This window comes from Canis lupus, chromosome 7 (assembly GCF_048164855.1).
Source record: "Canis lupus baileyi chromosome 7, mCanLup2.hap1, whole genome shotgun sequence".
Classification (NCBI taxonomy): Eukaryota; Metazoa; Chordata; class Mammalia; order Carnivora; family Canidae; genus Canis; species Canis lupus.
Window position 1 is genome coordinate 39,148,840 of NC_132844.1, and position 25,996 is coordinate 39,174,835.

General features: G+C 41.1%; 1 protein-coding gene across 1 annotated transcript in view; it reads left to right on the forward strand.

The window, feature by feature from the left end:
- Positions 1–757: 757 nt before the first annotated feature.
- Positions 758–25,996, forward strand: part of B3GAT2 (beta-1,3-glucuronyltransferase 2) — a 79,453-nt gene continuing 54,214 nt past the window's right edge. Inside the window, exon 1 of the mRNA XM_072832427.1 lies at positions 758–1,470. Coding sequence (XP_072688528.1) covers positions 862–1,470 — 609 coding nt within the window. The 5' untranslated portion in view covers positions 758–861. The remainder of the gene's footprint in view (positions 1,471–25,996) is intronic.

Consider the following 25,996-nt stretch of genomic DNA (forward strand, 5'->3'; position numbering starts at 1 on the left):
CGCCCCCCCCCCCCCCCCGCGGTGCCGCAGCCGCCTCCAGAGCTGGCTCTCGGGGCCGTCAGCGGCACCCCCCGCGGAGAGCCGGGGCCCCCTCGCGACCTCCCCCTCGCAGCCCCTCTCCGCCAGTAGCAGCGCTGCTGCCTTCCCACAGGAGGACCGGGAGGACGCTGGAGTCTGCAGCCCCCCGCCCCCCGCCCCCTCCGCTTTCTCTTTCTTTCCTGGCTCCGGGATCTCGCTGCCGAGCCGGGAGAGGTTCCGAGCGGAGAGCGGAGGACGGGCGTGCAGGCTTCCGCTGCGGCGCTCGCAGGGCTGGGGCACACCTCCCGCGCCCCCTCCCGGTCCTCGCCACCCCGGCCGGGCGTGACGAAGGAAAGCCCTGGGCGCTGCCGCCCGCCCGCCCGCCCTCGAGGGTGCCCCCAGGGAGCGGCCGGGGAGCCGCGGCGGGAGTCCCTTTGCCCGCAGCGCCGCGGGACGGGAGGAGCGAGGAGCCCGGGGCCGGCTCTCCGCGCCCACTCGCCGTCAGGAGCGGCCGGGGACCGCGGGCACAACTCCGGAGCCCGGCCCGCGGCTGGACGCAGCCCCGCTTCCCGCCGGCTCACCGGGACTGGGGCCAGCGCCCGCCGCCCCCCCCACCCCGCCCTACTCCTCGGCACCCGCGCCGACCGCCCGCGCCCGGCCGCTGAGCCCCGCGGCTCCCGCCCCCCGCAGCGCCCCCCGACCCCATGGAGAGCGCGCCCGCCGCGGCTCCCTGAGCGCCTTCCTGAGCGGGCGCGGGCGCCGCCGCCGTCCGAACTGAGCGCCGGGGTCCTCCATCTCGCGCTCTCAGGGGCGTCCGAGAGGCCGCGGAAGGGCGGGCGCACCATGAAGTCCGCGCTGTTCAGCCGTTTCTTCATCCTCCTGCCCTGGATCCTGATCGTCATCATCATGCTCGACGTGGACACGCGCAGGCCGGCGCCCCCGCTCACCCCGCGCCCTTACTTTTCTCCCTACGCGGTGGGCCGCGGGGGCGCCCGACTCCCGCCCCGCAGGGGCGGCCCCGACAGCGGGCCCGGGCGCGGCTGGGAGAAGCGCAACGAGTCGCGGCCACACGCGCGGCCGCGGCCGGAGCCGCCCCTGCCCACCATCTATGCCATCACGCCCACCTACAGCCGCCCGGTGCAGAAAGCCGAGCTGACCCGCCTGGCCAACACCTTCCGCCAGGTGGCGCAGCTGCACTGGATCCTGGTGGAGGACGCGGCGGCGCGCAGCGAGCTGGTGAGCCGCTTCCTGGCGCGGGCCGGGCTGCCCAGCACGCACCTGCACGTGCCCACACCGCGGCGCTACAAGAGGCCCGGGCTGCCGCGCGCCACCGAGCAGCGCAACGCCGGGCTCGCCTGGCTGCGCCAGAGGCACCAGCACCAGCGCGCGCAGCCCGGGGTGCTCTTCTTCGCCGACGACGACAACACCTACAGCCTGGAGCTGTTCCAGGAGGTAGCGCCCGGCCCGCCCCTGGGGTCGGGAGGGAAAGGGCCGGCCGGGCTGCGGCTGCCCTCGGGCGTTCCCCCTTGTCCGCACCCCCGATCCGGATGCGGGTGGAGCGCTGCGCGCGGGCAGCCTGCAGCCTGCAGCCTCCAGGGGCTTTGGCGCGTGAACGCTGGCCACGCGGGGGCGCGGAGTGGACGAGGGGAGGCAGGGGGCCGGGGCTCCGCAGTCCGCCGGGGCCTGAGAGTGAGCCGACGGAGCGGCCCAGCCGAAGCGGGGGACGTGCAGGCCCGAGGCGCCGGCGGCTCGAGGACGGAGCGGGGAGGGCGGGGCGAGTGGGCGGGGGAGGCGCGGGCCGCAGAGGTCGCGGGGACCCAGCTCAGGGCCGGCGGACTTGGTGTACCCCCCAATCAAGAACCGTACAGCGAAGGAGGTGGAGATGGTGGCCGAAAACCAGCCCAGAGACCAACTTCTCTCTACAGTCCACTGGCACTTGTTAGTGAAAACAGGGACTTCTCCTTGGTGTGTATGTGGGTCCAACTTCTCTCTCTTCTTGCACCCCACAAAAGTCCTTTCTGATTCTCAGGTTTGCCTCTTTTTCAAAGAAAACCTCTGGGAAAGGAGTTGAGACTCTGAGGTCCTGTGATTCTGTCTTTCCCGAATTATCAGGCCAACAGCCTCATTCTTTTTCTTTTCTTTTTTTTTCCCCCCAACCTTTCTCCAAGGCGCCTCTGGGGGTTCGCCCGGCCGCTCTTGCACCTCCCCATTGCTTCCTGGTACTCACTGGGAGGTCCTGGGGGCGGCGCCGTCCCCTGTCGCTAAAATGGCCCTTTTCCCTTGGAAGGCGGCTCATGCGCAGAGCCAGCTGGGCGTTAGGACAGGTGTTCTTCTTGAGGCTGGCGTTTTGCAATCTGCGTGTGTTCTGGGAGTCCCTATTGCATGGCGTTCACTTTTCTTCCGTATACACAAAGGTATGTGGGGAAAAACCCCCAAAACCTTGGATTCTTTGACCCTTCGTGGGACTCTTCCTTTCCACTATCCCCAATTCCTTGGCCTCCTGCTTCTGAGACTCCATCACACCCTCCACTCCACGAAGTAAGCGGGACAATCTGTGTATTTGGTAAACATAAATGCTCCACAATTTTATCCTAATCTCTATTTGGCTTTCTTCACCTGGAGACAGAGGGACTTTGTACCCTTTTGGTTTAATTTTTCTGCCTAGGTGGCTACTAAGAATCTATTTTTTAAGGACTGTTGCCACCTTCGTTTCTAATCATCCTCTCCTTCAAGAATAAAAGGACCAGTAATTGCTTCTTGTCCTTTTTTTTTTTTTTTTCTTCAATGTAGGGCTTGCTTTCCTTGTTCTTTCAGAAGAAATAGATAAGCTTGACATTGTAGGGGGTAGTCTTTATTATAACCAAGATTAGAGATATAATCTGATTTTTTTTTTTTTTCCTTAAGTTGGGCTTTAATTTTGATCCTACTTACATACCCTTTCCCCAGAAGATACAGTGGTTTGTATTCCGGAGCATACTTTTACATTTCAGTACACTATAATTTTAAACTGCAAAGTCTTTTTTTTTTCCCCCTACAATTTGGAAGTTGCCTTACCTGTAAAGACGTGTGGTCTTATACAAGTAACACACATCAACTTTTTAGGGGGTTGGGCTGTGAAAAGGGAGTAATTTTTTGGTTTATCTCCAGTTTCCATCTAGCCCATTGGTATGAAGGGTTATAGGAGTAGAAGAGCTGGCATTAGAAGCAGTGTGAAACAATTGAGCACAGTCTTTGATGCTTCCCAAACTGAAAGGATAGCTTATTGGTGGGGGATACTAAGCAGCAAAAGAAAAATCCAGTAGATTTTTTTTTTCATTGGAAAAAGAAAGGAGACAAAATTTAAAGCCCAACTTTATAGGAGGAGAGGATGAGGAGAAAAAAATAGTATTGGCCCAGAGGAAACTATAAAGGGAAAAACATGCAAAAATTACAAGACACTAAAATTTTGTACAGTGGGAAGTAAGAAAAACTTATTTTAAGAGCATGTGTAACTCTTTCTAACGGAGAGGTTGCCAAGTGGTACAACATATTCAACAGAAGGACTGTTTGAAAAACGTCATACCCATGATACACTTGAAATTTAAATTCTGTAGCTTCCAGAGGCCACTCCCAGGCAGTAATTTCAAGATTAGTCCCTTTCTCCACCATCTCTCATCCTCCCCCACACAGTGTTTTTGGACAGTGGGCATCTGCTCACCATACATATCTGTTGATACATTCAGTTTTCCTTTTTGCAACACATTCTTTTCCTTGTAAAGCAAGCAGTATTGAACTCTCTAAAAAGTCAAGTTAGTGGGATCTGTGGATCCTTGGTTTTGTGCAGTAATGGGATGGACTACCTTATACCAGTTACAGATTCCATCTGGATTATAGTCTAGACATTGCACTCTGAGAATAGGTAAGACTAGATAAAACATCTGAAAACTGCAGCCCCTTGGGGAGAGGGAAGATGCTGATAAAGGATACTGTAGAGGTGAGGCATAGAGATCTTAGTCCTTCCATATTGTGCATACACACAAATTAGTTTTTAAGTAATTCACGGTATTTAAGGAGGGAATGTCCCAAGTCAGGCTTCATCTTTTATTCATAGTGCTTCTAATTTCCATGGTTGATGTTAATGTAGATAAGATAAAAGGAGGAAAATGAACCAGGTACAAATTAGCTCACTAAGCATTGGCTGCAAATGAAGGAAATGAAAAGATGAAAGGTCTCCAAATTAAATTAAAGGCGCAACAGGCAATCTGTGTTCAATTATTCCTCCCTGGTAACTGGAGAGCTGCTTTCTTCTTACATACAGCTAACTGATTTTCAGCCTCCTGTCTCGACTGAGCTGTGCTGCCAGGAAAGAAATATTTGTGCTGAACAATGCTACATTAACAGCCAAATCCACTCGCAAATGAAGCTCAGTGGGAGTGGTAGCCCCAGAAACTGGACTGTCCATTGGAGACAATGGAAAGGGGTTTTCAGGTTTGTAGTGTCCCAGCAGCATCTCCTCCTCTTCCTGTGGCATGGATTGGGCTTTACACTCTAGATCACAGGTAATCCTGCCTGCCTCAGCACCGTATCTGTTTAACCCCCCCAGAAAAGCTTATTTGTGAAGGATTTAAGCTACTTTAATACAAGCCACAACTGCAGATAAATGTGACACTCTCTCTAGTCGTATTTTTAATAACACTATTGACCAGATTTCTGTTGTTTACTAGAAAACCTTCCTGTGTTTCCTGAGTTTAAAGCTGATGCTTTTCAGGTGAAGTTGCTTTCACCTTTGGAAATCAATTGAATCGAAAGGTTAAAAAACCGTACTTTCTGAGCAAGAAGAAAAACTTTAAAAAAACTTAACTTTTAAATTTAATGAGGAAAGACTGGGAAGACAGGCCAACTGTGAGACATTTAAGGGGTGGGGGTGCCTGAAAGGACTCAGTTAATGAGCAGGCATCTTGAAGATGCATTTCTGGCGAGCAGTGAACTCAAGAGGCCCTTTGTTTCGATTTTTCTGTTGGGTGCAGTTAAGCTATTTGTATGCTGGGCAGGTGGATGAATTGAGGTTTAATTTTTTCTTCCTCTTCTGAAGCATCGGTGTGCTCCCCTCTTTATATGCAGCTTATTGGAGCCACAATCCAAAGGATACTCAAATTCACAATACTTGCCCCCCCCTACCCCATAGGAAATTCTGCCTCTGTTTCCTGAAAGGAGACCAGAGATCTACCTTTACTTTTACTTTGGATATCGTTACTTGGTGTAGGGTAATTATCTTTTCAAAGGGAGGAAACTTAAAAGAATCTCTTAGATGTAGCATAAATGACTATTTTACCTGAAATGTGCCCTTTTTATTTCTCCCCATCTAAAACCATATTAATCATGTTGTAGGGCTGATAAAATGTGAGAATTTTCTAAAACTGTGTGTATAAAACTACAACCAGTTTTCTTAGTGTTGAATCTAAAGATTTTCTTTATTCTCCCCGGTGTATAGTACTTGAGTTAGGGCTAATTTTTGAGTTTTCTGTGAAGACCAGTTTTCGTTTGGATTTTGCTATTTTAATGGACCAGAAGTAACAATTTGGGTGTAAAAAACATTCTTTCTTCTGCCCCTTCCTGTTGCCTTTTTCCATCATTCTGTCCTCCAACCTACTTTTCACTGATTATCCTTTCTCATGAATAGACATGAGGACATGCCTGGATTGTTTGGTGCAGTGAACGTGTGTCTTTTAAACATTTAGACTGTTGTCCCCTGCTTCTTGGAAACTATAGTAGGTGACTCCACTTTCTTCTGTCTACTCCACTTGCCTCTAAATTACAAGCTGGTAAATTTTCTCTTGTGTGAACAGTAATGGAATAGTAATTGCTTTTAAGGCATGCTACAAAAGCAAAATAGAAGTCAGTGGGTCTTATTAAGTATTCCAGGTGGTATTCAAGTAGTGCTTTTCTTTTGGGGTACAGAATTCAATAATCAGATAGGTCTATTCAAACGTTTTGAATTCTGAGGAAATATTTGCTCAGTCTGTATAGTTAACACATTAGATACTTGATTTGCAATGCTGTTGAAGTATGATATTTAAGTTTTACATAGATCCTAAGTGTTCCCTCCAAAACACAAATAAAATTTACACTAATTGGTAGGGAGATAGGTAGGTGAGTCAGTAGGTTTAGAACAAATTTCCAATCCACATCAATAAACCAAGATAATCCATTGTTTATGCCTGGTAGTTCTTGTACACAATTTAAAATGAATGTTAAGATACTCTTTACCTTGGATACAAGGAGAATGTAGCTGACATCAGCTGAGTACTTCTCTATGGGCCAGGAACCACCCTTAGGGTTTTATGTGTTTTAGTTTATTTGTTCTTCACAATAGCGCCTGAGGTACGTATAGTATGTTCCTGTTCTTTCATCCTACTGCTGATATTTAGGTCTGAACATAGTACTTTGGTGAGCACAGAGATTTTTTTTAAAGTGCAGCATGAATCTAATAGTCATTAATCTGATGGGTATAATTGGTGTCCCTATTTCATAGTTGAGTGGAAATGCCTGGAAGTAACTTGAAAAGGTCACACAGCTCTTCAGAGACAGAATTTAAAGCCCAAGTATTCCAGTTCTAGAGCTTGCACTTTTTTTTTTTTAAATGTATTTGTTCCAGAGAAGAGGGAGGAGAGGCAGAGTGAGGAGAGAGTCTCAAGCAGATTCCACACTGAAGGTGGGGCCCAGCCTGGGGCTCAGTCTCATAACCCTGAGATCACCACTTGAGTTGAAACGAAGAGTTGGCACTTAACTGACTAGCACTTGGTGCCACCCAGGCGACCCCTAGAGCTGGCATTTTTGACTATCCTGAGGCTCATTTCATTTAACATGTACAGTCAGATGGAAATATGCCATTGTAGTAAGTAAAGCATTTGATCAACAGGAGAAATTTTTTTTTTGGAAGATTTTAGAGCAAGTAAGTGAATGGAGGGAGGAGTAGAGGGAGAGAATCTCAAGAGACTCACTGCCTAGCACAGGGCCCACAGCCTGGCTTGATCTCATGACCCTGAGATCATGATCTGAGCCAAAATCAAGACTCAGTCTCTTGACTGACAGAGCCACCCGGGCGCCCCTCAACAGGAGTATTCTAACATTATTCTTGTCTCCTGCCACACTTAAACTCAGGTCTGTCATCTTGGCCATATCAACTTCTAATTTTCCTTTTTGACCCCCCCCCCATATCATTTGATCTTATGAACATTTTATTTCATCTCACACTATCTCATTTATAGACCATTTGATTTTTATTGTTTTTTTCAAGTCAGTTGAATACTGCTAGTTAATATATAAACTGTAGTCTTTCATATAGTGTTCTTTTTAAAATGTATTATGAACAAAAAGGATCATTTCTGCAAGAAGATGAAACATTAAAATTTTTACCTCACTTGATCCATGCTCAGTAGCTACAGCTGGTGATGTGTATTTTTTTTTTTTCAGAATAGGCAGAATTGAATGGAAGAATAATTTTTGGGGTAGAATAGAGGTCAGGGACAGTACTGAATTATTTCATGTGGGGAAGAGCTGGGGACTTGAGTCTGTCTGAGCTGAAGCTCATGTGAAATATAGACACCTGCTGGTCACCCTCTCCCACAGAGCCTGAGGCAGCTCCTTCCCTGGAACATAAAGATGAACTTGTGGGAAGCTTCAACCAGTGTGCTGGTTATGCTGGCTATTTTTGGCACACACTGTCAGCTTCACCAGACTGTTCACTTGTTGATAGAAGTCTTGATATTCTTGTCTTTCATTTTTGGGGGATTAGGAATTTCCCTGGATTAAGAACAGAATGAATAAATCATTGGTTGAGTCTTTTTGCATATTGAGAAAACCTTGGAGATGTCTGTCCATGGGGGAGGGGGTGCTGGTGGTGATCATGTTCTTTACCACATGTCAGATTATTTCGTCTTTTCTTCAAAATAACTGAAAACTTAAAAGGTTTTTTGTTTTGTTTTTACAATCTGTCTCTAGCAGTGGAAAGAGAATTTTAAATACTGGGCTTTAAAAAACACAACTTGAGAGAGAGTAAGAGAACATGAACGAAGGAGAAGCAGAGGGAAAAGGAGAAAAACAGACTCCCCACTGAGAAGGGAGCCTGATGTAAGCCTTGATCCTTTGGATCCCTACCCCCCCCCCCCCCAGGATCATGACCTGAGCCAAAGGCAGATAAACTTAACTGACTAGGTCACCCAGGTGCCCCAGAAAGAGAACTTCAAATAGTAATGTATGTTACTTGCAGATACTGAGACTGTCCTTGTTTTAGTCTGAAAAGCAGGTATTTATAAATTGTATCTTCATCTCTCTATAAAAGCTGAGTGTGCTAAACGCCGAACATTCTCCATTAACTAAGATTTCAGTTATCTAAGCTAATTGTATCTTAGAAGGATTCTTGCACAGTCATACACTATTACTGCTACCTACTTGAGCTTAAATATTACCACATTGAAAAGATATTTGGATATAATTAGCATGCCTTCTATTCCACTTAACAAATCTTAATTGAGCATCTATGTACTAGGCACTATGCTCTATCCAGGCAGAGAATAATATAGCTGTGAACAGAGAGGGTACATCCCAGTCCTCACAGATCAAGTGCTTGGACTAAGTGTGCACTTTAGGATCAGTGCGTATTGAGAGAAATGCAGATGCCTGGGAGCTTAAAGCAGAGGCAGCTAATGGGATTGTAGGTTATAGGAGTGATTGTGGAGTAAGTGACATCTGAGCTGAGACCTAAAGGGTGATGGGCCTAGTGGGTGACAGGGCAAGAGGGAAGAGCTCTCCAAGCGGAGGGAGCCCTAGTTAAGAACCATAGCAAAGAGCGTGTGTGAATATCCAGAAAATAGAAAAATGTCCTTGAGAGCAGGGAGTGGGATGGAGGAGTAGACAGTCGCGTCCCCATCGCCTGCATGCTGAGTGAGATACTTAGTTCTGGGAGAAGAGTACCATCTCTCCCCAAACTATCCTATCAAGAAAAGAAATCTTCAAATTTTTATGTAAATCTGTGACTTTGAAAAGTGTGTACATAGGAGTGTAAGGCACATGCTTTCATTTTTTTTTTCCCCATCTGATTTTCAGATCACACATCAGGCAAATCTTTGACCTTTAACTTTTTAAACAGAACTTGGATAAGGATGGGGGAGTAAATTAGTAAAAAAACAATGTGTAAGTATTGTACATCTAGGTGTACTAAGGAAGTGGTACTGTAGACTATTGTGGGTTCTTTATAAAAGCGCTTAACATCACATTATATAATGTCTATGTATTTGAGTTGTCTATTTCTCCCACTAGAATCTAGACCCCATAAGGGTAAGAATGCTCTTTTGTTCATTGTTATATCTTTAGTGCTCAGAGGAGAGCCTACCATGTAGTAAATGATCATTAAGCATTTGTTGAATAAGTTAATGAAATTATAAGGGGCTTAGAAGGTGAAGAGCTCTCTTACAGAAGGAATCTGTTCCGAGAAAGGAGCCCTGAGTGGGGATTGTTGGTCAGATGACAGCTTTGAAGTCTGTGTTGTGTGTCTAGAATTATATTGAGCCTTTTAAATAAATTTGCTTTTTTTTTTTTTTGTCTGAAGACATCCTTTTATTTCACCTTCCTTTTTTTTTTTTTTTTTTTTTAAGATTTTGAGAGTGATAACACATGGGAGAGTATGAGTAGGGGAAGAGGCAGAGGGAGAGGGACAAGCAGGTTCCCAGCTGAGCATGGAGCCCAATGCAGGAATCATCCCAAGACCCCAGGATGATGACCTGAGCCAAAGGCAGCAGCTTAACTGACTGAGCCATCAGGCGCCTCTTAAATAGTAACTTAGAGGGATCCCTGGGTGGCGCAGCGGTTTGGCGCCTGCCTTTGGCCCAGGGCGTGATCCTGGAGACCTGGGATAGAATCCCATGTCGGGCTCCCGGTGCATGGAGCCTGCTTCTCCCTCTGCCTCTCTCTCTCTCTCTCTCTCTCTCTCTCTCTCTCTCTCTGTGCGACTATCATTAAAAACAAACAAACAAACAAAAACAATAGTAACTTAGAGATGAATGTGGCCCCTGTGCTGACTCTAAGAGCTTTCATGCTAAAAAGGAGAGTAAGGTCCATGACTATTTGCATATATAGCAAAGCATTCCTGGTAATGCCTTATCCAAAGGGCAGGAAGTATGTGAAGGTAGTTGTGAACCAGTTGAGTGTGAGGGCTCATCACATGGGAAAGCCACTGGGGAGCTCAGGTAGAAACTAGGGAGTTAAACAGCCCTGTGTTCAAATCCAGCTTTTATCATTCAGTGACTGTATGATTTTGGCAAGAGCTGCCTGCCTCATAGGACTGTTTAAATACTGACCTATCTGCACCTTACGAATATTAGTTCTTTTTACCTCGTTCTCCTCTGTGGGTGACTGCCAGGGTCGAGAGGCTTATCCAATAGCTGCTGTACTGTTTTGTTGATTAGATGTCTTTAAATGCTCGGTTTCTGAGATATGGACTGTGTTTCTGGGGTTGAGGAGGAGGTACAGGTGCTTGACTCTCCCAAATTAGTCTGTACCCAAGTGGAACTACATAAATTGGGTGTCCTAATTACACTACTGGGTGTTACCACAGTGATTAGAGGGACAAGAGTGAAATAGGGCTTGTCTACAAAGAGTCCTGGGAGGATGTGAGAGAGTGAAAAGCATCTAAAGGATATTTTGGGTTGAGAGGAGGTGGAAGGCTGATTCTCCAGTGGATTAAGATGTCTGAAGCAGATTAGTGTGTGTGTGTGTGTGTGTGTGTGTGTGTGTGTGTGTAAGCTAGGAAGTTGGCCTGCATGTAGCTCAGAGCAGGTCCTAGGTGTGATTTTTAGCTACTTAGCGGTCCTAGCACCTAGCTTGGACTCGGAGCATGTTACAGTATAGGTTATTTCTGGCGGAGCATGTTACAGTATAGATTATTTCTGGCATGAACAAATGAATCAGAGATGGTAGTTACAAAGGAGAGGGCAAATTAAAGGGAGAAATGCAATGAATCTATTTTAAAACACATGATTAGAAGCAATAGTTTGATTATTTTTTTTAAGGTCATTAAAGAATGACCTCTTTCTAACATCTGTTGCAGAGGGCAGAGAGGATCCCTTTTGACAGCCTCCCTTGTACCCACCCCCCACCAGCCTTACTGGGACACCAAGCTGGGCTTCAACTAACTGGCAATTACTGGGAAGTCTACCCTGAGCTTGTTTCTCTTTTTTCAAATGTTGCTTACATTTTCATAAGTAAAAAGCTTATGAAGCTTTTGAAGCTTATTTCCTGCCAGAATGGGGAATGTAGCAGTTGGAGTGGTGTGTGTGTGTTTACCCACAGGTCCCCTGATTGCCTCCTTGCCTGCTAATGCTCTGAGTACTGTCTTGTTCATTCTTCATAGACCCTGCACCTTCCCAGTCAGTCTCTTGCAAGAATTGTGGTTGCATTCAGGGGTCTGGTGCAATGATCATCATTTTTTGTTCACAGAACTAAAAGAATTTAGTAAAATTATACTCTTTAAGATGTTCATATTGATGTCTAATTTTTAAAAATCATTTAAAATGGTTGCAAAGCATGTTGAGTTTTAGTAAGTTATAAATACTGATATTTATCAATGAAAACTACATACATACAGTGGATATTAAAAAACTCAGCATCGTTTGAATATAAAACATCTGGAAATTCTCTATTCCTTTTTCAACTAGCATTCTCCCTCAGAATTTTATCTTAGCATAAGATTTTGAGGTTCAAGGTCCTTTACTGATCCTCTAGTCACATATATCTGCAGTAACAAAAATTACTATAGATAGATTTTACATTTAAAATAAAAAATGTATGCATAAAAAAATTCTTATGGCTATAAACTAAGATCTTAAAAATTCTTTAGGATTGAGTTAATGCTACAATTAGTAGCAGTAAACAAGTAATCAAGACAACATAAATGTCATGCATATGAGTACATATCTTTTTTATAAAATTGTTGCTCAATTGTAATAAAAAAACCATAAATGTTACCAACTTGGATAATTAACTCTTAAGCATAAAAGTTACATTTATTGGAAATTGTATTCTTAATGATATGGATGGAGCATTTTGTGGCTGATATCTATTCACTGATGAATATTACTGATTGCTAGAAAGAGATCTAATTCTGTTCTCATTAGGTCAACCTTGTTTACATAAAGAAGTAAATAAGATGGAAAGCATTTTCTTGTAGTGGTGTTCTTCAATTTTTTGAACTCTAAAGCTCTAAGCCAAAAACCATATGGTGATCTCTCAGCAAAAAAAAAAAAATACTTAATGATCTATTGACGACATTAGGTCTCCTTCAATTTTGTTGAAAGCAAATAATGAGAAACCTCTTGTCTTCCAAAGGGATTTATTACCCATTCATTAAAGACATCAACTTTCTTAATAAAGACAACAGTATTTCTAATTGCCTTTGTTTAGTGCCCTGGAGGCTTGACCATGATGGGACAGTACATTGAATATGATTCAGGATGGATGAGAAGTTGACCCTTTTCTGTGAAGTGGGAGAAGAGCAGAGGGAAGAAGACTCCACCCCTCTACCCAAGAATTCAGTTTTAGGAGAGGAAGTAAGAATGCTGAGGATCTGGGAATATATGCCCTTAAAGCTATCTGCTCAAATATTCCATTGAGAATCTTTATTATATATTCAGGGACCACGCACCCCAAGTCTGAAAAATGCAGTTTTGGTAAAGAGCTGGAGAATGTGTCCTCCAGGCCTGGGTGAGCCAAAAGCCCTCGTCTCTCATAACCTCAGGGGAACTTGACTAATGTTTTCTGATGGTTTGTTCTGTGCTAGCCCTGCCTGAATATTTGAATATGTGCACTGCTGTTTAATTTTCATGGTATTCTGAGGTAGGAACTATGATGCTTTTCTTATAAAGGAGTAAAAGCCCTAAGATACAGCTGCCTTACAAGGCCTGATATAAATGTATGTAGTTGTTCTAAGATTTCAGTGAGCTGATAGACCCCTAAAGTGGGGAAATAGGATAACTTCCTTATCCATTTGGACACATGCTTCTATCGGAAGTTGGTGGCCACAGGAGATGTGGAAAGGCTCCAGAAGGCAAAATGGCAGAAAACCCTGAGCCACCATGGTGGTACCAATCCTGACAGTCGCAGTGGCCTCAAGATGCTGCTTTCGGCCGATGGGAATGAGAGTTTAAGTATGATCCATGTGTTGTTTATCATCTAAATAAACTTGGCATTGCAAGATTGAAATGCCAGTGTCATTTTTAAAGGTCAAATGACAGTTTGGGGATATTTTTATAACTTTGGAAAGTTCCTCAGCTACATCTGTTCACACTGGCAAAAGTGCGAGAGACCTCCATGGGGCATCTTTTTCCGTTGGTGGAACTGCAGCCTTGCTTTGCAGAAAAGTTCTATTACAGTAATTGGAGCTGGTATTTGAGGGCTCATGTCCTATTAATTGTTTCCATTTTTCTTGAATGGTTCTATTTAACTGTTTACCTATTATCTTTCATTCCTGCTGGACATACTGAAAAGATAGGCTATAATTTTCTTCCAACTTTCATGCTCTTGTTTTCCTCTTTAAGGATTTTTAAAAAGTTTTTCTTTACATTCCAGTTAACATACAGTGTAATATTAGTCTCAGGTGTACAACATAGAGATTTCACGGTTCTATGCAACACCCAGTGCTCTTCATGACAAGTGCCCTCCTTTATCCCCATCACCTATTTCACCCATCCCCCCACCTTCCCTGTGGTCACCATCAATTTGTTCTCTATAGTTAGGAATCTGTTTCTTGGTTTGCCTCTTTTTCCACCCTTGCTCAATTCTTTTGTTTCTTAAATTCCACATATAAGCGAAATCATATAGTATTTGTCTTTCTCTGATTAAATTCGCTTAGCATTATATTCTGTAGCTCCATCCATATCATTGCAAATGGCAAGATTTTATTTTTATGGCTAACATTCCATTGTATGTATATACCACATCTTATTTAGCCATTCATCAATCAGTAGACATGTGGGCTGTTTCCATATGTGGCTAGTGTAGGTAATGCTGCTATAAACATTGGGGTGTGTATGTCCCTTTGAATTAGTAATTTCGTATTCTTTGGATAAATATCCAGTAGTGTATTTGCTGGATTGTGGGGTAGTTCTATTTTAGACATTTTGAGGAACATCCATACTGTTTTCCTGAGTGACTGCTCCAGTTTGCATTCCCACTAACAATGTAAGAGAGTTCCCTTTTCTCTGCATCCTTTCCAGTATCTCTTGTTTTCCTGTGTTGATTTTAGCCATTCTGACAGTTCTGAGCTCATTGTAGTTTTGATCCGTATTTCCCTGATGATCAGTGATGATGAGCATCTTTTCATGTGTCTGTTGGCCATCTGTATGTCTTCTTTGGAAAAATACCTATCCATATCTTTTGCCCATTTTTTAAATTGGATTATTCATTTTTTGGCTGTTGAGTTTTATAAGTTCTTTATATGTTTTGGATACTAACCCTTTATCAGATATGTAATTTGCACATATCTTGTTCCATTCCATACGTTGCCTTTTAGTTTCATTGATTATTTCCTTCACTATGCAGAAGCTTTTTGTTTTGATGTAGTCCCAGTAGTTTATTTTTGCTTTTATTTCCCTTGCATCAGGAGACGTATCTAGAAAGAAGTTGCTATGGCTGATGTCCAAAAGGTTACTGCCAATGTTCTGTTCTGGGATTTTTATGGTTTCAGGTCTCGCATTTAGGTCTTTCATCCATTTTAAATTTATTTTTGTGTTTGGTATAAGAAAGTGGTCCAGTTTCATTCTTTTGCATGGAGCTTCTGGCTTTCCCAACACTATTTTGTTGAAGAGACTCTTCTACCCATTGGATATTCTTTCCTGCTTTGTCAAAGATTGACCATATATTTGTGGTTCATCTCTGGGTTTCCTATCTTGTTCCATTGATTTATGTGTCTGCTTTATGCCAGTACCATACTGTCTTGATGACTATAGTTTTGTAATACACCTTGAAGTCCAGAATTATGATGTGTCCAGCTTTGCTTTTCTTTCTTAAGGTTGTCTTGGCTATTTGGAGTCTTTTGTGGTTCCATACAAATTTTAGAATTGTTTGTTCTAGCTCGGTGAAAAATGCTGTTGGTATTTTGATAGGGGTTGCATTAAATGTGAAGATTGCTTTGAGTAGAATAGACATTAATATTCTTCCAATCCATGAGCATGGGATATATTTCCATTTTTTTTTGTGTCCTCTTCAATTGCTTTCATCACTGTAACTATAAACTATAAAGTTTTCAGCATATAGGTCTTTCACCTCTATGCTTAGGTTTATTCCTAGGTATCTTATTATTTTTGGTGCAATTGTAAATGGGATTGATTCCTTGATTTTTCTTTCTGCTGCTTTATTATTGGTGTATAGAAATGCAACAGATTTCTGTATGTTGGTTTTGTATCCGTGACTTTCCTGAATTTATCAGTTCTAGAAATTTTTTGGTGGAGTCTTTCAAGTTTTTTTACATAGAGTATCATGTCATCTACAGATAGGGAAAGTTTGACCTCCTTCTCCCTGATTTGGATGCTTTTTATTTCTTTTTGTTGTCTGATTGCTATAATTTGAACTTCCGCTACTGTTAAATAACAGTGGTGAGATTGGATATCCTTGTCTTGTTCCTGACCACAGAGGAAAAGCTGATTTTTTTTTTTGTAGTATCTGTAATCATTTACTTCTGCATTAGTCTTTATTGTTTTCTTCTTTCTGCTGTCCTTAGGCTTGGTTTGTTGTTCTTTTTCTAGCTCCTTAAAGCTAGAAAGTTTATGCTGCTTGAGATTTTTCTTCTTGAGGTAGGTCTGTTTTGCTATATACTTCTCTTTTAGGATTACCTTTCTGCATCCCAAAGGGTTTTAGACCATTGTGTTTTCATTTTCATTCATTCCCATGTATTTTTAATTTCTTCTTTGATTTCCTGATTGAATCATTCATTGTTTAGTAGCATGTTTCACCTCCATGTATTTGTGATCTTTCCAATTTTTTTCTTGTGGTTGATTTCCAGTATCATAGCATTGTGATCTGAAAAAGTACTTGGTATTATTTCAGTCTTTTTGTATTTATTGAGGCCTGATTCGTGGCCTAATATGTGATCTGTTCTGGAGAATGTTCCACATGTCGTTGAGAAAGACAAGTATTCTGCTGTTTTAGGATGGGTTCTGACTCTGTTAATCCATCTTGTTCAGTATGTCATTCAAAGCCATTGTATCCTTGTTGATATTCTGTTTAGATGATCTGCCCATTGATTTAAGTGTGATGTTAAAGTCCCTACTATTGTGTTATCAATTATTTCCTTTAGGTTTGTTATTGTGTTATATATTTAGGTGTTCCCATGTTGGGGCCATGAATATTTATAATTGTTGTATCTTCTCATTTGATTGTCTACTTTATTATTATGCAATGCCCTTCTTTGTCTCTTTTTACAGTCTTTATTTTAAAATCTAATTTGTCCAAAATAGGTATTGCTACTCTGATTTTTCTTTTAACATCTATTTGCATGACAGATGTTTCTCCACCCTCTCATTTTCAATCTGCAGGTATCTTTAGGTCTAAAATGAATCTCTTGTAAGGGAGTATATAGATGGACTTGGTTTTCTTAATCCATTCTGACACACTTTTGATTGGAGCACTTAGTTCATTTACATTCAGAGTAATTATTGATACTTTTTTACTGCCATTTTATTACTCATTTTTTTGTTTCTGAAGATTTTCTCAAATCCTTTCTTGTCTTTGTCACCTTTGGTCTCTTCCACTCAAAGTCGCCTTTAATATTTCTTGCAGGGACTAATTTTGCAGTCACAAACTTCTTTAGTTTTTGTTTGTCTGGGAAACTCTCTATTTCTTTCTGTATTCTGAATGATAATCTTGCTGAATAGAATATTCTTAGCTGCAGATTTTTCCCATTCAGTGCATTGAGTATATTCCACTTTCTTCTGGCTTGCCAAACTTCTTTCTTCTTTCTCTTCTTTCTCTTCTTTCTCTTCTTTCTCTTCTTTCTCTTCTTTCTCTTCTTTCTCTTCTTTCTCTTCTTTCTCTTCTTTCTCTTCTTTCTCTTCTTTCTCTTCTTTCTCTTCTTTCTTTCTTCTTTCTTTTTTTCTGGCTCGCCAAATTTCTGTTGAGAAATCTCCAGCTAGCCATATGGGTTTTCCCTTGTAAGTTAAGGGCTTCTTTTGTCTTCCTTCTTTAAAGATATTCACTATATTCTGCAATTTTAATTACAGTATGTCTTGATGGTATAGATGGGACTTCTCTGTGCATCCTGGATCTAGATGTACCCAGATTAGGTACATTATCTGCTATTATTTCTTGAAATAAATTTTCTGCCCCCTTTCTCTCTCTTTTGGGACTCTTACAATATTAATGTTATTAGATTTGATGGAGCCACTGACTTCCCTAAGTCTGTTCTTGTGTTGCATAATGCTGCTTTCTTTTGCTCAGCTTCATTGTTTTCCATTATTTTGTCTTCTGGGTCACTAATTTGTTCCTCTACTTCTTTCAGCCTGCTGTTTGTTGTGTCAAACCCTATCTCTAATTTCATTTATTGTATTCTTCATCTCTGATTCTTTTTTTAACTCTTTTATCTGTGTAGTAAGGGTCTCAGTAATGTCTTCTTTCTCAAGCCCAGTGAGTATTCTTATGATTGTTGCTTTAAATTCTCCACAGGCATGTTACTGGTATCTGTTTGTCTTAGAACTTTGGCCATGGCTTTATCTTGTTCTTTCACTTGGGATAAATTCTTCTGTCTTGGCATTTTTTCCAAGTCTCTGCCTTTTCTGTGTTAGAAAAGCCAGGAAGGCATCCTACTCCTGAAAAGAATGACCTTATGAATAAGAGGTCATGTAGTGCTACTGGCTGGTGCTTGAAGAAGTGTCTCCAATGTGTGTTGTGTGTGCTGCTGTTGTGTTTTGGCTGCTTTGTTCTTCAGGCCAGTCCTTGCCTTGCCTCTCTTTGCCTGCTGTGAGTAGTGTTTGGTCCCTGACCTGAATGTGATAAGTTTTAAGTAGGTGTGCCCTTCTCCTTCTGAAATGAACCCTGACACCACTTCCACAAGGAGAGAGGCTGTGCAGAAAACTCTGAGAGATGCAGTGCAGTCAGGCGTTTGTGCTGGTCTTCTGGAGGAGGAACGTGCCGTGCTAGGACTGAGGCAAACTTGACTAAGAAGGGCAATCTCACTAGAGTGCTGGGTGATGGAGCTTGGTGTAAGCAGGTTAGGCAGCCAGTGTCTGCACTGTGCTCCTTCCCATAGGTGTTTTTGTGTTTATGCTGAGGGATGGGGGAGGAAAATGGTGCCAGCCAGCTCCTTTGTTCCCAAAGAGGCATCTCCTTGAATGCTGCCTCTCAGGGAAACACTCTGAGAACAGCAAATAATCTCCCCACTCTGTGCTCCAGGCATTCTTCAGATGGCTGTTTCCACACCACGTGCCCCCAGCTTATTTGCCTGCCTTCTCTCCAGGAGAAGTGCAGTGCCCTCTGGGCTTTGTCTCAGCCAAGCTGGCTGATATTTAAAACTCCAGGCTTTAAGCCCTATTTGTTATAAGAATTCACAAAATTCATCCCCTCTCATTTCCAAGCCAATAGCTTTGGGGAAGTGATCTCCTTGTGCATTCCCCTGTGTGGTCCTTTCTCACCCTTCTCCATGACCATGGTTCCCTCCTGTCCATACCACCTGTGATCCATTTCTCCCCTAAACCATGTCTGCACTTTCTACCTTCTTAGATTGGCCTCTTTTCTCCCTATAGTTGTGAAGTTCTCTCAGTCTTTGGGTTAATTTCTCTATTTAAGAATTTAAAAAACAGAAACGTTGGGATGCCTGGGTGGCTCAGCGGTTGAGCATCTGCCTTCAGCCCAGCACATCATCCTGGAGTCTTGGGATGGAGTCCCACATTGGGCTCCCTGCATGGAGCCTGCTTCTCCCTCTGCCTGTCTCTCTCTCCCTGGGTCTCTCATGAATAAATAAATCTTAAAAAAAATTTAAGAAGTTGGGTTGACAATGCTTGTGATTTCTGTGGATGATAATAACATTTTATAGCAACCCTGGGATTCCTTTGAGAATCAGTTGATTGTCCTATAGTTTCAAATCTAGATGTTAATTTGGTTGGCTCTTGTAAATCCAGTGACATTTAAAAGTAAATAAGTATTCTGTTTCTTATTTTATCTCTTTTCCCTAAATGTGAAGAGCAATGGGGGAGAAGCAAAAATGGAATATTTTTGTAATTTTTTTATTGTGGGAAAATATACATAAAATTTACCATTTTAACCATTTTAAGTGTACAATTCAGTGGCATTATTCACTTTGTTATGCAACCACTGCCTCCATCCATCTCCAGAACTTGTACATCATTCCAGACTGAAACTCTGTACCCATTAAATAATAATTCCCCATTTGCCCCCTCCCTGGTAAACTGTAATCTATTTTCCGTATGAATTGGACTATTCTAGATACCTTTATATAAGGAAGAATCAATACATGTTTGTCCTTTTATGTCTGACTTATTTAACTAAAATCCTCAAGGTTCATCTGCATTGTAGCATATAACAAAATTTCATGCCCTTTTTTTGAGGGGGGCTTTGTGAGTGCTGCTGTGAACATTATTGTATGGATATCTGTTCATGTTTCTCTTTCAATTCTTTGTGTATATATACGAAAGCAGAACTGCTGAGTCAAAGGATAATTCAATGTTTAATTTTTTGAGGAACCCTCATACTATTTTAGATAAAAGTGGTGCCGTGTTACATTCCCACCAACAAAAGACACACAGATTTGAACTGCTCTACGTTGCAGTCAATACATGTTATTTTTTGTTTTTGCATTGGTTTTTATAATAACCATCCAGATGAGCATGAAGTAGTATCTCCTGGTTTTGATTGTGTTTTTGTAATGATTAGTGACGTTGACCATCTGACCATTTGTAAATAGTTTTTGGAGAAATGTTTATTCATGTCCTTTTACCCATTTTCGAATTTGGTTAGTTGTTTTTGTTATTGAGTTTGAGGAGTTCTTCATATGTCTTGCATATTAATCCTGTATCAGATATGTGATTTGCAAATATGTTCTCCATCCTGAGGGGATCTTGTCCTTTGATGCCCTAAAGTTTTATATTTTGATGAAGTTTAATATAGTTTTTCTTTTGTTGCCTATATGTTTAGGGGTCTATCCAAAAAATTGTCACCAAATTCATTATTTTCCCCTGTTTTCATTTAATAGTTGCATAATTTTAACTTTTATGTTTAGATAATTAATGTTGATCTATTTTGAGTTAATTTTTATACATTGTATTAGGGATTCAGCTTCATTTTGCATGTGCATATCTAGTTTTTCCTGGCACCATTTGCTCAAAAGACTGTCCTTTCCTCATTGAATGGTCTTGGCACATTTGTCAAAAATGATTTGACTATATATGTGAGGGTTTATTTCTGGGCTCTCTATTCCATTAGTCTACACTGCCTTTATGCCAGTACCACTGTTTTGATTGCTGTTTCTTTATAATAAGTGTTTAAACTAGGAAGTATGGATCCTTCAACTTTGTTCTTTTTCAAGATTGTTTGGGCTATATGGAATCCCTTGAGATTCCAAATGAATTATGGATTTATTTGGGAGCTCTATTCTCTTGATCTGTGTGTCTGTATCAGTAGCAAACTGTTTTGACTACTGTTGCTTTGTAATATAGTTCAATATTGGGGATTGGACCCCTCCTGTATTTCTTTTTCTCATGATTGCTTTGACTGTTTGAGTACTTTTTATGGTTCCTTACAAATTTTAGGATTATTCTAGTTCTGTGAAAAATGCTGCTGGTATTTTGGGAGATTGGATTAAATCTGTGGATTGCTTTGGGTAATATGAACATTTTAATGATACTAATTTTTCCAGTACATGAGCATTGTATAGCTTCCTATTTGTGTCATCTTCATTTTCTTTCAATGTTTTAATGTTCTCAGGATGTTTTTCACCTCCTTAGTTTAAAATATTCCTAGGTATTTTCCTTTTGATGCAGTTGTAAACAGAATTGTTTCTTCTTTCTCTGTTGCATTATTAGTATATAGAAATTCAACAGATTTCAGGGGCATCTTGGTGACTCAGATAAGCATCTGTCTTCGGCTCAGGTTATGATCCTGGGGTCCTGGGATCAAGCCCTGTATCAGGCTCCCTGCTCAGTGAGGAGCCTGCTTCTCCCTCTCCCTCTGTCTGCCACTCCCCCTGCTTGTGTGTTTTCTCTCTCTTTCTGTGTCAAAATATTTTTTTAAAAAAGAAACTCAACAGATTTCTGTATTTTAATTTCATATCCTGAAATTCTGTAGCTTTACTGAATTCATTTACTAGTTCTAACACTTTTTTGGTGGAGTCTTTCTGGTTTTCTGTAGATAGTATCATACCAATTGTAAATAGAGACAGTTCTACTTCTTTTCAGTTTGGATGCCTTTTCTTTTTCTTGTCTGATTACTTCAGCTAGGATTTCCAGTACTATGTTGAATAAAAGTGGACATCCTTGTCCTATATCTGTTCCTAGAGGAAAAGCTTTCAGTTTTCCTCATGAAGTATGGTCTTACCACTGGGCTTGTTATATGTGGCCTTCTGTATCCCGAGCTATATTCCCTCTAAACCCACTTTGTTGAGAGTTTTTATCATGAAGGGATGTTGAATTTTGTCAAATACATTTTTTGCATTTATTGATAAGATCATATGTTTTTGTCCTTATTCTTGTTAATGTGATATATTGCACTTATTGAATTGTGAATAATGAACCCACCCTTACATTCCTGAATAAATCCCACTAGATTGTGGTGAATGATTTTTTTTTAACATATTGTGGAATTTGGCATACTAATATTTTGTTGAGGACTTTTGCATTTGTGTTCATCAGAGATATTGGCCAGTAGTTTTCTTTTTTTGTAATGTCTTTGTCTGGTTTTGTTTTTTTAGGGTAATGCTGTCCTTGTAGAATACATTTTGAAGTTTTCCTTCCTCCGTTATTTGGAATAGTTTGAGAAGAATGGGTATTAACTTTTCTTTAAATATTTGATAGAATTCACCTGTGAATCCATCTAGTCCTTGACTTTTGTTAAGAGTTTTTGAGTACAAGTTCAATTTCATGACTGGTAATCAGTCTGTTCAATTTTTTTATTTCTTCCTGGGTCAGTTTTGGGGGATTGTTATGTTGCTCGAAACTTACCTGTTTCTTGTAGGTTGTACTGTTTGTTGGCATATAATTTTTCATAATGTCTTGTAATCCTTTGTTTCTGTGGCATTTGTATTTTTTTCATTTTGTTTTTATGTGAGTTCTCTCCCTTTTGATGTCTAGCTAAAATTTTATCAATTTTATCTTTTAAAACTCTTGACTGCACTGATCTTTTTTTTTCAATTATTTTTTATTTATTCATGAGAGGCACAGAGGGGTGGGGGCGCAGAGACATAGGCAAAGGGAGAAGCAGGCTCCATGCAGGGAGCCTGATGGCAGGACTCCATCCTGGGTCTCCAGGATCAGGCCTGGGCCAAAGGTGGCACTAAACCACTGGGCCACTGAGGCTGCCCCACTGATCTTTTCTATTTTATTTATTTTTGCTCTAATCTTTATTATTTTTTTCCTTCTACTGATTTTGGGCTTTGTTTAGTATTTTTTGTCTAGGTCTTTTAGGTGTAAGGCTAGATTATTTACTTGAGACTTTATTTCTTGAGGGTAGTATCACTGTATCATTGTAATCTTCTCTTTTAGTACTGCTTTGCTGTGTCTCAAAGATTTTGGACTATTGTGTTTTCATTTGTCTCCATGTGTCCTTTGATTTTCTCTTTGGGTTTGTGGTTGACTCATTCATTTAGTGGCATATTGTTTAGCCCCCATATGTTTGTGTTCTTTCCAAGATTTTTTTATCTTATAATTGATTTCTAGTTTCATAGTCTTGTGATTGGAGCAATGCTTGCTGTGATTTCAATCTTTTAAAATTTGTTGAGCCATTTCTTGTGGCCTAACCTGTCATCTATCCTGGAGAATGTTACATGTGCACTTGAAAAGAATATTCTTCTCTTTTTGGATAGGATATTCTGTATGTATCTATTAAGTCCATCTGATCTGGCATATTGTTCAAAGTCATTCATTCCTTATTCTCTGAATGATCTATACATTAAGTGGTGTGTTAAATACCTATACTATTATTGTATTATTGCCTGTTTCTTCCTTTATGTCTCTTATATTGCATGCATAGATATTTACAATTAACATATCTTCTTATTGGATTGATCCCTTTATCATTATGTGGTGCCTTTCTTTGTCTCTTACTACAGCCTGTTTTAAAGTTTATTTTGTCTGATATATGTATTGCTACCTTGGCTTTTTTTAAATTTCTATTTGCATGGTTTTTCTATCCCTTCACTTTCAGTTCGTATGTCTTTAGTTCTAAAATAAGTTTCTTGCAGGCAGCATATAGTTGGATCTTGTGTGTGTTTTTTTTTTTTTTAAATCTATTCAGTCTCTCTGTGTCTTTTGAAGTATTTAAAAGTCCATTTATATTTAAACTACTTCTTAAAAAAATAAACTACTTCTTGATAGGTATGCATATATTGCTGTTTTGTTAACTATCTTCTGGTTATTTTTATAGTTATTCCATGATCCTTTCTTATTTTCTTGTTCACTTCCCATATTGTTTGATGGGGTTTTTGAATTTTTATTTTTTTAAAGATTTTATTTATATATTCATGAGAAACACAGAGAGAAGAGAGAGAGAGAGGCAGAGACACAGGCAGAGGGACGTGGGACTCGATCCCAGGTCTCCAGGATCACACCCCGAGCTGAAGGTGGCGCTAAACCGCTGAGCCACCCGGGCTGCCCTGATGGGGTTTTTTTTTTTTAGTGTTATCCTTGGATTCTTTTCTTTTGAAAAATAAATAAGCAAAATTTTTATTTGTTTATTTGACAGAGAGAGAGTGCACACAAGCTGGGGGAATGGCAGAAGGAGAGGGAGAAGCAGACTCCCCACTGAGCAGGGAGCCTGATATGCAGCTCTATCCCAGGACCCTAGCATCATGTCCTGAGCCAAAGGCAGCACCCAAGCGCCCCTCTTTTCTCTTTATTTATTACAGGTTTATGATTTGTGGTTACCCTTGGGTTCTTATATAACATCTTATGTATATAGCAATGTGTATATTATATTCATGGTCACTTAAGTTCAAATATATTCCAAAAGCACTAAATTTTTAATCCCCCCTTCATGTTTTATGTATATGATGTCATATTTTACATATTTTAATTTTGTGTATACCTTGACTAATTTTTGTAGATGTAACTGATTTTACTCATTTTGTGTTTTAACCTCTATACTGGCTTTAAAAGTGGTTACCTTACTACTTTTACTATTTATTTGGTTTTACCTGTGATATTTGTTTCTTTCATAATTTTCTTCTACTATGTTTCTTCTATTATGACCTTTATTTCTATCTGTAGAGCTCTTGTTTACATTTCTTGTAAGGCTAGTTTAGTGGTGATGAACTCCCTTAACTTTGGTTTGTCTTTATCTCTGCTTTTATCCTGAAAAATAGCCTTGCTGGGTAGAGTATTCTTGGTTTAGATTTTTCCTTTCAGCATTTTGAATATGTCATGTCACTCTCTTCTGGCCTGTCAAGTTTCTGCAGAAAAATCAGCTAATAGACTTATGTGGCTTCCCTTGTATATAACAGTTTTTTCTTGCTGCCTTTATGATTCTCTGATTATCATTACCTTTTACCATTTTAAGAATTCATCTTAATGTGGGCCTTTTTGGATTTATCTTGTTAGGGACTCTGTGATGACTGAGCCTGGATGTCTGTTTCTTTCCCTAGGCTAGTGATGTGTTCAGCTATTATTTCTTCAAATTATTTTTCTGCCCCCTTATCACTTCTTCTGAGATCCTATTCACACATCTCAACACTTGATGACATTGCTGGATTCCTTTAATGTGGTCTTGTTTTTATTTTTATTTTTTAATTTTTTGCTATTTAACTTCATTGCTTCCCATAATCCTATCTTCCAGATCGCTGATCCATTCTTCATCCTGTAATCTGTGGTAGATTTATTTTTAGTTTCATTTAATGAATTCTTTAACCCTGACTATTCTTTTAAAAAATATTTTCTCTTTTTTTTAAGTCCTCCCCGAGATCATCCACTTTTCTCAAGTTTAGCAAGTATCTTTATGACCATGGATTTCAACTCTTTATCAGGCACTTTGCTTACTTTTGTTTACTCTAGCTCTTTTACTGTGATTCTTTTTTTTTTCCCTTTTTTTCTGTCTCCTCATTTTGTCTGTGTTTGTTTCTATGTATTATGTAAGTCAGATTCCCTGATGTTAAAGGGAGTGACCTTGTGTAGAGGAGGTCTTGTAGTGCTTATAGCTCAGTCTCCCCCCAGTCATCAGAAAGAAGAGCTCCAGTGATGTTCCTTGTGTAGGCTCTGCACCTAACTGTTGTGGATGAGGTGCTGTCATTTTCAGCCCAGCAGCCTGCAGTGATCTGCTTTGCCTGCTTTGAGCGCATTGGTCAGGGTTTGTTCTCTAAGCTGTCACGAGGCCTGAGACCACCACAGGTTTGTTGGTAAATGGGGCCAGCATCAGCTTAGCTGTCTGCAGTTAGCCTCTCTGGTGCAGTTGTGGGTACACCAAAGAGCAGGGCTTATTCCCTGCTTGGCCAGTGGAGAGGTTCTCATTGGTGAGCAGGGCTGGCTGTCAGCCTAGCTGTCTGCAGTTAGCCTCTCTGCCACAGGTACAGATGCACTGAAGGGCATGGCTTACTCCCTGTGCAGCTGGCTGAGGCTGGACTATTGGAATTGTGGACACACTGCTGTGTAGGGTTATCACCTCCCCTCCCTAGGGCAGGAATCACTTTGGAGTGGTACTGGTCCTTGCTGGGGTTACATCATGCAGGGTTTGATGGGTAGAATCTTCTTTGAAGGGATAGGAAGGTTGGATGTGGCAGTCTGTAGAGGAACACCAGTGG